Genomic DNA, 13,522 nt, shown 5'->3' with positions numbered 1-13,522 from the left:
TCTAGTGCCTTACGTATACATGTTAGCAGATATTCTCACATTAACCCTGTGAGGTAGACAGAGCAGATGGTATTCTTCTCATTCTCTAAACAGGAAAACTATGATTTGCTGCGTTCAAGTGAACTAGAACCCAGACGCTCTGACTTCCAGTCCAGTGTCTTCTCCCTAACACCATACTGTCTCATTACAAAACAAGAGACCAGATGTGAAGGCACCTGGAGATAAAACACTGTAACAGTGAGAGAAATTGTGACTACAGAATTCAGACCCATCCACTGTTAACTCATTACAGTTGTGGGCATTGCAGCTTCTTAGCATCTCCTGCTTATCCCAGGTATGGAACACAAGAGCTGGCAGGGACATGAGAGGCATGGCTCCAATCCCCTTGTTTTACAGATAAGGAGTGGAGCCTCTCTTCATGCCCAAATTCACACAGCTAGTTGGTGACAGACCAGGACTAGGCCCAGGCCTCCTGCCTCCAGTCTATTATACTATCTCTCACAGTATGGGCAAAGCAGGAGGTTCCACTTTTTGCTTAGGTTCATCAAAGGGAAAAACCCAAATATTGTGATATATCTGGCCAGAATCTATTGCAATGTCAATAATAATGGATAAAAATGATCCAAATCATGCTAACTGGTTGAGTAGAAAATGAATGCTGCAGCTCAGGGAACTGGGGGGCCTAAACACAAGTAAACACAAGGCATGCTGCGGTCACTGCATCCTCAGCCCCACTGTGGAGTCTTCCGCAGCCAGCCAGTCATGAAATCAGGAGCACACAACAGTTCACTGGGATGAGCCTGCGAAAACCTAAGTCTTCTATTCGCCTGCAAGCTCTGCTCCCTGAACCTCCATCTCCCTGGCCCCTCCCTAGAGGGAAGCTGAGAACAGAAGTAGGCTGCTTTCTGCTGCCTACTGGGGTTACCTTTGTTTAAAAAAAACTGGTGCCTAGTATATGACAAAAATCTCACTCCATCCGACTCCTACCCCTGCTCCCCTGCCCTTCCTGTCCCCCACACACACCAGGCTTTTGACTCCATCCTACTCCCACCCCTGCTCCTCTACCCTTCCTGTCCTCCCCACACCAGGCTTTTGGAACCCTAGAAGTCCTGCTGTATCAGTTTCTTGGCCAAGATCCTTGCCATCTGGTCCCAGGGATCTTTGTGCAAGGAAGGTGCCATTGCTTGATTACTAAGCCTCTTCCCATACCAAGGGAACCACTTCATAGGGGAGGAACCTGGCAATGTTTCAGGACATAGCTGGGAAAAATGTAGAGAAATGGGACCAGGGCCAGGGGAAAAATGGAGAAAATGCCAAAGAGTTGGCTTTATTTATCCTGAAGAAATCTAGAGAGAGGAAAGAGGTGAGGGAAAAACACCAAACAAGAATTTTCTAAATAAAACAAACATAACCATGAAAAAGGCTTGTAATAGGAGTTCAGTAAATACTATGGACCTATTGTCTCTTCTCTCCAATTCACCACTGCATCCCCACTACAGAGGGTAGAACTAGAGGAAAGAATTTATGGCAAATAGGAGTTAAATCAAGTTCTTTTTTACTACTGTCAGGAGAAGCTTAGTTGAATTTCTTTCTGTGAGTATCTTATAGAATCTGTCAGAAGCTAGTCTCTTTAGCTGGATAAAATATCATTCCTCATGGAAGCAGAAGCATGGGTCTGAGGGGCGTAAGAAATGCTACAGTTCATGCAATTTCATCTGGAGATCTCCTTACTCTCCAGTCCAGCCTCGCTTCCTACATTAGCTATTCCACAAAGAGACCCACGTTTGGCTCTGGGGACTCCATCCCTATAACTGTAAGAGAACTCCCCAGAGTACCTGTGCTGGAGACGCCGGCAATGTTGCTGGGCTCGCTGATCAGATCCTGCATGACGGCCAGAACCCGGAACTCGTACCAGGTGTCCTGCAGCCCAGGGACAGCACCCTGTCAGCAGACCTAAGACAACTACCGACCCCATCAGTGACCCCTCCACTACTGCACATGGCCTTTCATGGATAAGGGTGTACTGGTAAATGCCTAGCAACCTGGGGTTAGAAGGAAAAATGCCCTATTTGTAGCATTTGCCAGTTTCTGTGGTGTAAATACACCACCACAGCTGATTTCAAGCCACGAGCATGAAGTTACATTCTTGGGGTTAGAGGGACACGCGCACTACTCCAGTACCCCACTCAACAAAAGTGTCAGGGAGGGCAGGCAGAAAGATAGATGACAGCGTCTGTATCTACCAAACAAGCTGCTTCCCTTCCCCAGCGAGAGACTTTGTCAAAGTTTAAAGAGGGTCAGCCGGTAAAAGAGAAAATACATTTTCCTCCAGGGTTCTAAGTTGTTAATGGAGAGGCCCCTCCGGGGGAAAACCTGGAAGATAATCCTGGGAAGTCCTCTGCCCAAGCCAGGCTAGCCTGGCAGCAAGGACTGAGGCCAGTGCTCTGAATATACACGCTGGGCTCTGAGCCTGCCCTGCACTGGCTCATATCAGTGCTCAGGAAAACCCTCAGTGCAGCACAGCCCTCCACGCAAGCTACCCTGAGTCTGTGGGCTTCAGCTGCCATAATCTGAGGATTCCAAACGTTGGTAGCAGATCTGGGTGAACACGGGAATGACAGTAAGGGCAGAGTGCCTTGACCTCATAAGCCAGAGTAGGGTCGCTCAAAGGTCCCAAGGGCTCTAGAAAGAGTCAAGTCATCATCTCCAGAGTTTGGGAAGAAGAGGTGGAACAAAGCTAGCCCTCACCTGCAACAGGTCCTTGGCAAAGAACTCTCCCTCGGTGCCTGGGATGATGTCATCCAGTGTCTCCCAGCGCTCCCCCACACGGAACTCCATGATGTAGCGGTCAATGGGGAAGCTGTGGTTGGCAGGAGGGAGCCAGGACAAGAGTACACCCTGCTGGGTCCGGTTGGCTGTGAGGCACCTCGGTGGGGTAACCAGCACCAGAGGTTCTGGAGTTGTGATAGGGAATGCTGCAGACAGGAAGAAGGGTGGGAGAGACTGGGTGGGTGTGCAGCGGCTGCTACATCCTCACCCACCCTGCTGCCTCCTGGTTATGCACGTTTCCCTGGGGCCCAGAACCCACAGGCTTCACGTCCCCAGCGCCTGTGCAGGCACCATTTCATGGGCAAGAGAGTGTCACATAAAATAGCCCTCCTGATCCAACGAAGAGAATTCAGGGCAAGTGGGCCCACAGCTGCATGATGCTACTGTCAGAGGACCTCTCAAGGACGTATATGAGGGAATTAAAAAATAACAGTTGCCGTTGAGTTGACTCTGACTCATAGCAGCCTCATGTGTATTGGTAGAAATGTGCTTCATAGGGTTTTCAATGGCTGATTTTTCAAAAGTAGATCACCAGGCCTTTCTTCCAAGGTGTCTTTGGGTGAACTTGAACCTCCAAACTTTCAGTTAGCAAGCGGGCACATTAACTGTTTGCACTACCCAGGAACTCCTGTGAGGGCATACCCACTGCCGTCCAGTTGATTTCAGACTCATAGCAACTCTACAGGACAGAATAGAACTGCCCCATAGGATTTCCAAGGCTGTGATTCTTTAAGAAAACAGATCGCCATACTTTCTCTAGCAGAACGACTGGTGGGTTCAAACTGTAAACCTTTCAGTTAGCAGCCGGGCTCTTAAACACTGCATCACCATAGCTCCTTATGGGGTAATAGAGTACAGGCAGTTCCCGGATTACAAACAAGTTCCATTCCTAAATCTGTCTTTCAGTTGAATTTGTATGTAAGACAGAACGGTGAGGTACGGTTCATATCTAATGTCAGTTAGTCAAATGTTTGTCTTAGTATATAGTATATAGTGAACCTTTCCGTGCATAAAAACATTAAAGAAACACTTCCAGATACACTAAAACATCTTTAATATAATAATACAGTAATAATAATAATAATGTTTTGATACATGTTGCAAAGTAGCGCCTGTTTGCTATTACAAACCATTGTATGTACCTAGAATTTTTAATATAATACACTTTACAGGGGTTGGTTCATGACTATGGGTTGTACGTAAGTCAGACATTCATAACTCGAGGACTGCCTGTACCTCAAAAGAAAAAAGGGGGAGGGGAGAAGACTACAGGAAGAAAGGAAGAATTAAATGTAATTAAAATCTTTTGTTCTCGTCCAAGAAACTAGGACTATCTTTTTCACGCTGTCAACGCCCTCCTTGGACCAGGTGGAGAAATGGAGGCCCCGAGAGAGCAGCTGGGGCTAGCATGCTCTCAGTGTGCCCACCTTGGTGCCAGTACGGCAAAGGAGTCTGAGAACAAAGCCGGGGCATTCCACCCACTGCCCCTCGGGAACAGCCTGCTCAAGCTGCTCTCTGGCTCCAAGAGCAGAGCAGATCCGACTATAGCCAGACAGGACAGGGTGAGCAACCAGGCCCAGGAGGGAAGAGCTGGCATGTAGGAGGAGACTCAATGGGAGAAATAACCACACACCAGCCACCAAATGAGGCCGCAGGCCAAACAAAACGACCAGCAGGCCAAACAGAGGGAAGAAGGCTTTCTAATTGCCCTGAACAACTGCAGGAAGATGCAAACATGTGGACTAACAAGGAAGGAGACAATCCTAAGCCTTTTCCTTCCATCTGAGGATGCAACAGGATCTGGCCCACAGCTGCTCTGAAGTGGGACTAGGTACTTAGGACCAGGCCCCACAGAATGCTATGACAAATCCTTGTTGGCAGATCAAATGACATGATCATATAAAGCACTTAGCAAGGTGTCTGGCATATAATAAGCAATAGATGTCAGCTGCTAATACCATCACCATCATCATCTTCATATACCCCGGCTCCTCTAGGCAACGTCCTTGAGACATTGCAGCCCACGGCCCCTCACCTAAAGTGTTCACAGTGACCACCTCACTGAAGGCGCTCGTCCCCAGCTTGTTCTGGGCCAGGACACTGAACTGGTATGCTGTCTCAGGCTCCAGAGTGTCCACCAGCAACCAGTTGGGTCCCGGTGGCACTGACAAGGACAGCCAGTCATGGGGCCCAAACTGTGCCCGCTTCATCCTGGCCAAAAAGAAAGAGAGAGGAGAGGGGACAGGGTGCAGGGTGGGTTACACTGGAGGGAAGAGAGCACATGCCAAGTCTTCAGGAAGGTGTGCGGGGCTGGCTTCCCCAGGTTCAAGGACAGGAGAGTCATGGCCAGGGTGGTCTGGTCTGCCCCACTTTGGTTGTGCCAGTCCTCATGATGCCACTGCTGGTACCTCCTGCACTGAAAGGGACCCTGAAGTGTGATTAATGCTAAGACAATGGTCACATAGCCAATTGCATTGTGGGAGAATCCCACCTTCAGAAAGGAGGATAACCTATATAATAAGTGAACTCTGCCTAAAAAAAGGTGAGAACACTGGGAATAGGCAAGCACTCCGGTGGAAGTGAGCATGAGCAGCTCAGCAGTGGAGGCTCAGGAAAGGAGCCCAAGTAGCCTTGGTGCCCCCCTCCCAGGACAGCAAAGAGGGGGGCCCAGAGTAACCAGAGGGATTGGTTTAACCACATTTGGATCGTCTGGGTATGTCCCAGGAGACCTCTCTCTAGGACATATGGCAAACACGACCAGAGCGCCCCAGAGTGGAACCAAGACCCCTAAGGCTTTAAGGGTCAGAAGGTTACACTGTGCGTGAGAATGGGAACCTGGGGGTGAGCACTGTCATCTGTCAACATGTTCCACCCACACAGGTACTGAACTGACTGGCTAAGGTGCAGTACCCACTTGTCACCACAGGGAGGAGACGCCGGCCCATGGGATTGAGACCTGCCCTCTGCAGGCAGCCAAGCTAGGTAACCGAGTGCACGCCCACCGAGCTCTCTACCAGGTTGAAGGCTCACTACCCTTTGTGTCCAGAACAGTGAGCTGAGGCGGCTTAAAGCAGAGCAGAGAGCAGCTAGTCTGAGTCAATGCCCAGAGAGTCAGGGACAGTAAGAGAGGGAAGAGGGTAGAGGCCTCCCATGCTTGGGCCACACCACGCCCTTGCCACACCCAGGGCACCAAAGCGAGTGAGCAGGTGTAAGAAATGATACAGATGAGCAGCAGCATGAAGCAGAGCCACAAGCAGCAAGGGACACCCCAAAATACACCCAGAGCCCCTCACCATACACTCAAACCTTCAACTTGGGCATCCCCAAAGATGGTGCAGCCATGCCAAACACCCCTCGCTGGCCACCCGGCCGGGCAGCCCCATGGCTCTGCAGAGATAACCCCCGACCCTGCCGCTGAAGGTGTCCTAGCTGCAACCCAGAGAATAGGTTGTTCCCAGCCAGGTTGTCATCTGGGCCCATGTGCCCACCCAGAGCTCAGGATGCCCAGGAGAGCCGGAGTCTGGGAGCTATCCACCACATCACCATGGCAGGACATGGGCAGGCTCCCTCCCCTTGTGGTTAGGAAATGCATCAAGAGGTCTCTGGTACAACCACTATGGAAAATAGTACGGTACTTCCTCAAAAAGCTAGAAATAGAAATACCTTATCATCCAGCAATCCCACTCCTAGGTATGTATCGTAGACATATAAGATCAGTGATACAAATATATGCACACCTATGTTCATTGCAGCATTAGTCACAATAGCAAAAAGATGGAAACAACCTAAGTGCCCATCAACGGATGAATGGATAAACAAATTGTGGTACATACACACAATGGGATACTGCACAACTGTAAAGAATAATGATGAGTCCTCGAAACATAACATGGATGAATCTAGAAGACATTATGCTGAGTGAAATAAGTTAATCACAAAAGGACAAATATATGGTCTCACTTTTATAAAAAGTCAGGAATAAGTATACACACAGAAAGCAACATTGTTTGATGATTACCAGGGATGGGAGGGGGAAGGGGAGGGAAATCACTTTCTAGATAGTAGACACTTGTTATTTTTGGTGATGGGAAAGGCAATACCCAATATGGGTGACATCTGCACAACCTGGCCAAGATATATGAAGGCACAAAGAAGTATGCAAGAATAAGGGACAATTTCAGTAAATTCTGCATACAATTTTGCAGTAACAGTAATAACAACCAAAAAATATGGGTGTGGCTACATAGGTAGATATGTATGTATATGTGTATAGGAAAGCATATGTGAGTACATGTGCATGCATGTATAGGTGTATCTGTAGGCATATGTACATACATGTTCATGTGTGCTGTATATATATCCATATATATAATAAAGTTCATGCAGGGCATAGTTACAGAGACTTCCTAGACATATCCAAACACCTCGTGGGATTGGTTTACTGGGTTAATAGGCTTAAAACCATAGTCTCGTGGGACAACTCAGTCAACCAGCATAACATAGTTAATAAAGATAACGTTCTACATCCTAGTTCGGTGAGTAGCATCTGGGGGTCTTAAAAGCCTGCAAGCGGCCATGATAGTCTCTGCTCATCTGGAACAAAAGAGAATGAAGGAAACCAAAGACTCAAAGAAGAAACTAGTCCACAGTACTAATAGCCCACACGAACCATGGCTTCATCTAGCCTGAGACCAGAAGAACTAGATGGTGCCCAGCTACCACTATCAACCGTTCTGACCAGGGACACAATAGAAGGTCCCGAATAGAATGGGAGAAAATTGTACAACGAAACTCAAACACTGGCCTAAAAGAGGCCAGACTTACTGGACTGATAGAGACTAGAAGAACCGCCCTTAAGATATCTTTTTAATTTGGAACTGAATCCATTCCCGGAGATCACCTTTCATCCAAATAATAGATTGACTTATAAAATAAACAATACCACCCATGAGTACTGTGCTCCCTTAAAGACTCAACTATATGAGACCAAATGGTCAAACACATTTACCCTAAAGCAAAGATGAGAAGGTAAGGAGGAGCAGGGAAGCTAGATTAGTGGAAACAGAACAACTGGAATGGAAATAATGAGAATGCTGACACAGTGTGGAAAACGTAACCAATGTCACAGAAAACTGTGTATAAAAATTGTTAAATGGGAACCAATTTGCTATATAAATTTTCACCTAAAATAGAATTTTTTTTTTTTTTTTTTTTAAAAAGAGGTCTCTGAGGCCCCTCTGGCTTTTGGTTCCCCCTTCCTGGCTCTGGTGGGGCCTGGCTGGGAGGGCTGCCTAGGTGAAGCCTGTCAGAGAGGAGGAAGGGAAGGCCCATCGTCCCACTCCAGGATTTTGCCAGGCTGCAGTGGCCATGATTCTGGGCTCCAGATAGGAATGTGTGGGAGAAATCCTAAAGTGATGAGGAAAGGCCGCTGCTGCTTCTCTCTGCCTTCTCTGTACCTCCTGTCTGAGCTCTGATTCGTGTATTCACGATCTCTTTCTAACCCAAGAACTGGGCAAAGATCTCAAATCACTGCACTCAGCTAAATGAATAATGACATTTATTCATTTTAGCACATGGTCCTAGAGAGAAAATGCAGATGCTGGAGACAATGCCAGGAGGGTGGGCACCCCTTTTCTACACTGGTTCTTAAACCACTAGGGAAGAGACAGGATAAAATCAGACTCTAAGCCTCAGGTTGGGCTCTTTACAAAGCCCTTGAATTTCAGGAGTCTCTCCCAGGCTCCAGAGGACAGAAAAACCTAGGGAAGAATGAGCCATGGACACACACACAAAAAGAAGGGCAGAAGAGACAACTACGGGAGGGCAGCAGAGGGTGATGGAAAATTGAGGCAACAGTCCATATAGGCCCCCAAACCTAAAGGGCTGGGAATGCAGGAATGTCCTGGTCCCTCACAGCCACCCCCATTACCCACAAGAACCTCGTCACTGTCTCCACCCACCTCACTGTCTGGTGGGTGACACGCCTTGTCCTCCTCACAACCTCCACCCACCCTGGGGCGGACTGAGGTCGGGAAGGGAGAAGCAGAGAGCAAAGCATGCGGGGGTGACTCACAGAGGTCCGTACCAAACTGAGAATGTCTGTTCATATCCTCCATCATAGCCGGGCTCCCAGGACACGTTGGCAGCTGTCATGGAGGCCTGGGCCCGGACACTGCCCGGGGCATGAGGGCTGGTGCCTGGAGACCACATGAAACTCTCAGACTGCAAAGAGCATGAGACCATGGAGCCAGACGCCCACAGTCTTGATCCAGGAGCCCAGGAGAGGCTGAGGCACGAGGCAGCACAATAGAATCCTACATGTGAGTGACTGGGAATATGGGGATGCTCAGAGGTGCTGACCTTCCGACCCACCTGGGTAGGCAGATAGGCATGGAACTGTCCTGACTGGGCAGATCCAACCTGGCAGGAGACAGCATGAGCAGGGGGACATGGGCCAAAGGGAAGCCCAGTCCTCCTGATACCAGTCTACCTGTGGCCACAGAAGTCCTCTCTTTTAAGGTCACAGGCAAAGCCAAAGTCACCCTGCCATACAGGGCTCTAGCCTCGAGAGACAACTGGAGTGTGCACTGCCCTTGCTCAGCCAAGCCTGTCCTGAACAAGGAAGGGGCTACCCCCTCGAGAGGCAGCACACGGGGTGGCTGAGGACTTGGACTCCGGTTTCAGCTCTGGCTTCAGCACTTACTGGTAATGTGCCATGGGACAAGGTACTCAGTCCCCCTACCTCAGTTTCAACAAACGCAGAATGAGGGAAATGTCAGCTCACTGCCTAAGGTGTGGGGAGAATTACATGATGAGCTGTGCATGCCCCTTGGTCCAGTGCTTAACACTCAGAGTCAATGCTCAAACTTGCTGGTATTATTATGGGTATAGCTGTCAGTCCTGAGAAGGGACGGGCTATCTTGGCACAAAGCTGAGGTCCTGGAGATACTTTAGGGAATAGGAAATAGAAGTGTGATGCTAGATGTCTCAGGGAATGGGGATATGAGTCCCCTTGCCCCAGCTCTCTCCCCACATTCTGTCCTCCTCCTCCTCCCTGCCAGCCCCATCAGATCAGTACCCCCCATCAGATTGCTGCCTAATCCTTCCTCCATCCAGCCCTTCCAGTCACTCCAGCTTCCCCTTAGGCCCTCACACTTGGAGCTCTGAATGGTCAACACTACTGACGTCAGGGGAGCATGTTTCTCTCAGGTGACTGCTCCCCATCAGAAAAGGAATTCCCCAAGGACAGATACCAGAGAGTCCACAGAGTTAGGTCTGCTTATGGTGGGCTCTGGATACAGGGGATGGCCTGACTTAGCAAAATGTTCCTGAGCATGCAGACGCTCCCTGGGAGGGGCCCTCTGCACCACCACACTCAGGCCCCTCCCAGCCCACGTACCTATGACTGTGAGGTGGGTACTGGCAGTGATGCTGGTGACCACATTGGTAGCGACACACTCCCACTCTCCGTGGTCTTCCTTGCTCAGCGCTCGGAACTGGAGACCCCCAGTGGGCAGGGCATTGTGCTTGCTTCTGCTGGGCTTCCCTACCTTGGCCAAGCCAGGGGCAAGGAAGCAGGTGAAGAGCAGGGCATGGGAGGGAAGGGCCATGTCAGGGCAGGGGAGGAGATATGCCCCCACCACCTTGGGAGGCTGTGCCAAGCCAGAACAGGAAGCCCCCACCCTCCCACTGTGCTCTCCTTCAGAGCTCCCCTTGCTCCAGGAAGCCCCCTCTTCACTAAGCCTCTGGGCCAGCCACAGCAGGGCTGTCAAGTCCATTGGGGGGCTGAATCAACATCCTGTAACACAGTTCCCAGGAGCCCAGGACCCAAAGGTACCTTTCTCCACGTGATGACAGGGAAGGGGTCTCCTGCCGCTGCACAGGGGATGAGCAGTTCCCGGCCAGCCTCCTGCCTATACTCCCAGCCCGGTAGCACCGTAAAATATGGGGGATCCTAGCGGAGACACAAAGCCAAGCATGGGAAGTCATGTACTTCGGGTGCCCCACTCAAAGTTCCATGCAGCCCTGGCCCCTTACCTTCAGGACAAGCCGTGCGGGAGCAGACTGGCCCATGGTCCCCAGGGTATTGTAAGGCACACAGGTATAAGTGCCAAGAGCCTCTTCTGTGGCCTCCTCAATGCGAATGGAGCCGTCCTCCATTAAGGTCCAGCCCAGGTTCTGCCAGAGCACGGAGCAGGAGCAGCGGTCAGGGAGGAGACCCTCAGCCCTGGCCCCGCTTGGCTACGGGCTGGCCAGTAGAGGGACCAGCCTATCGACAGGCACTTACAGAGCACCAGCTACTGTCTGGGACTCCAAGTGCCACAGGAGAAGAGCAAACACTTAGAGACGGCCAATGCCTACCTGCCTGCCTGCCTGCCTGTCGACCCCTATAGAAGCAGCTCTTTGTTTTCCCCATTTAAGCATTATAATATACAGAGATGCTTCTCATTCTAAATCCCAGCACACGCCTCTCCAGCACCTTCTCGATCTGTAGGGGGCGGCCGTCCTTGTTCCACTTGACCATGGTGGCTGGCGGCTCTGCATCCACAGGGCAGCGGATATAGCCATGAATTCCCACGGGCACATAAATAACAGGTGGCATGTTGAGGACACGGGCTGGATCTGCAAGGGGATAGTGAAGGGAGGGAGAGGAGAAGACATGGGGGAGCAACAAGTGAGACACCCAGGCAGGAGGCCAAGCCTCTCACCCACCCTGCTGGGCCTTGTACAGACCCTCCAACTCCAAAGGCTGCCTTTCACATTCATGCTTCCTTTCAGTCAATATGCACTTCATGCTCCTCAAAGCTAAGCACAGTGCTAGTGCTAGGGGCCAGGGACACCACGGGTAGCCAGACATACCAACCCCGGCCGGCCTGGAGCCTACAGCCCACAGGTCCCAAAGGACCACCTGGGCATAGGTTGCAGACTTCTGTCATCTGTCAGTCTGTTGTACTTTCAAAAACTTGTGTTTTCAACTCTTGGAGGCATTCACAATCATGTTCTAATGTGCCACAGTCTGTCAATCCAACAACCCACTGCCATCAAGTCAATTCCAAAGTAGAACTGCGCCATGGGGTTTTCTTGGCTGTAATCTTAACAGAAGCCGATTTCTGGGCCTTTCTTCTGTGGTACCACTGGGTGGGTTCAAATCGCCAACCTTTAGGTTAACAGTCGAGTGCAAATCGTTTGCACCGCCACTGTCTGTGGTGCTCCTTAAATGATTCCACTTGTTTCCTTCACCTGTCTGGCAAGGACTCTCAGTGCCCACAACTCCCAGCTCTAGACTCCTACCCTCAATGCCAGCATCTCACCACCCCCGCCCTTCCTTATCCCTAAGTCTGTCTTGAACAGCAAGCAGTTCACGCTCTCCCCAAATCCTGAGCCAAAAGAGAAATGTCAGTTCAATACATCAGGTGGCAATTTCTCCTCCTCCCCATTCCCTCTCCAGTTAGTTGCTCAGCTTCCCTAGGCCTCAGTTTCCCTATCTGTGCAGCTAGAATACAGAGTCAAACTGTGGCCACAGAAGACATGAAGGGGACAGAGTGGGGTGGCCAGATGGTGAGCCTATCCTGTGATGTGGGCTGAGTCATCACCTCTCCTTCTGCCCCAGTTTCCCCAGAAGGCTGCCAAGGAGAAAAATCCAGAACTTCTAGGGAGGCAGTGAGGATGAATGAGCCAGTATCTTTCAAGCATTCTGAGCTGTTCAGAGAACAGCCTTACATAAATACCAGGCCGAGTTATATATTTAGACCTAGCTTCCTATTTTTGTATGGTAGAGTGTTGTTTTTTTTTTTTTTTTTTTTTTTTTTTTTTTTTTTACTCCAAGGTTTTCAAAGCGTTTATGAATGGGAAATACTCTGAACGCTTCCTTTTAGAAGAAATAAAGATCCTTGTCTCACCCACCTGTAAATCTCAATCCCCTGGATTCTCGTTGCAGGCAGAAAGGAGGTAGAAAAGGACAAGTTGGTGGCGGGTGGTGGCAGTAGAGGGAGACAGGGAACCAAATGTCTCTCTCAACAGAAAGCAGCCTGAGCTAAGAGGGCTGGACCTGAACAGTGCCCCCTACAAGCCACCTTCCTGACCATGTGACATAAGTCAGCTTCCAGCTGTGACTGGGCCATCTGCCCCTCAGAGGTGGAGGCATCAACCGCCCATTTCTTTTAGATCCTTCACACTCTAGCATACTTTGGAGCACATAGTAAACAACTTATAAACAACTTCTTAACTTGATTTTTCTAACTATAGTTCTGGGTGGGGTAGACCTTGAGCTTTTGCGAACATGTATCATGAAATATAGCATTATAGAAGTCCTTTTAAGTTGTCACAGTGGAAGTGGAGAAAGTATGCCTTTTCCCTCATCAGCAAAACCATTCTATAGCAATGAGAAAGTGACTGGAATGTCAGACTGGTGACTACGGGGCTCAGCCAGCCCAGCCTGGACTAATCACCCAGCTACTTAGCAGTGAACAGACCCCAACACCTAGCTCTGCTGGGCTGTCAGAAGACCTAGGCCTCATTTGGCCACGAGTTGTTCGTCAGCTGGTCTTGCAAACTCTTCGCTGCCCTTCTCCCACCTGTCACTCCCCTCCCTAGGTGTGAACGACCCCCCCCACACCAGTCCCCAGGATGGAGAGTAAGTGGGGCCTTTGTTGCTGGAGTGATGGGCCCATTCACAAACCAAGAGGTAAAATTA

The 13,522-nt window shown here is 49.9% G+C and overlaps 1 protein-coding gene across 1 annotated transcript in view; it reads right to left on the bottom strand.

The window, feature by feature from the left end:
- Positions 1 to 13,522, bottom strand: part of IGSF9B (immunoglobulin superfamily member 9B) — a 50,134-nt gene that overhangs the window by 14,463 nt on the left and 22,149 nt on the right. The window contains exons 8-15 of the mRNA XM_004379311.3: positions 11,309 to 11,451; positions 10,867 to 11,007; positions 10,667 to 10,783; positions 10,229 to 10,379; positions 8,915 to 9,026; positions 4,865 to 5,040; positions 2,749 to 2,975; positions 1,836 to 1,920 (exon numbers count right to left, since the gene is read on the bottom strand). Of these exons, the coding sequence (XP_004379368.2) occupies positions 1,836 to 1,920; positions 2,749 to 2,975; positions 4,865 to 5,040; positions 8,915 to 9,026; positions 10,229 to 10,379; positions 10,667 to 10,783; positions 10,867 to 11,007; positions 11,309 to 11,451 (1,152 nt within the window). The remainder of the gene's footprint in view (positions 1 to 1,835; positions 1,921 to 2,748; positions 2,976 to 4,864; positions 5,041 to 8,914; positions 9,027 to 10,228; positions 10,380 to 10,666; positions 10,784 to 10,866; positions 11,008 to 11,308; positions 11,452 to 13,522) is intronic.

The sequence above is a fragment of the Trichechus manatus genome, unplaced genomic scaffold, assembly GCF_000243295.1.
Source record: "Trichechus manatus latirostris isolate Lorelei unplaced genomic scaffold, TriManLat1.0 scaffold00064, whole genome shotgun sequence".
Classification (NCBI taxonomy): domain Eukaryota; kingdom Metazoa; phylum Chordata; class Mammalia; order Sirenia; family Trichechidae; genus Trichechus; species Trichechus manatus.
Note: the sequence above shows the minus strand (reverse complement) of the source record. Positions and strands in the feature narration are given on the sequence as shown.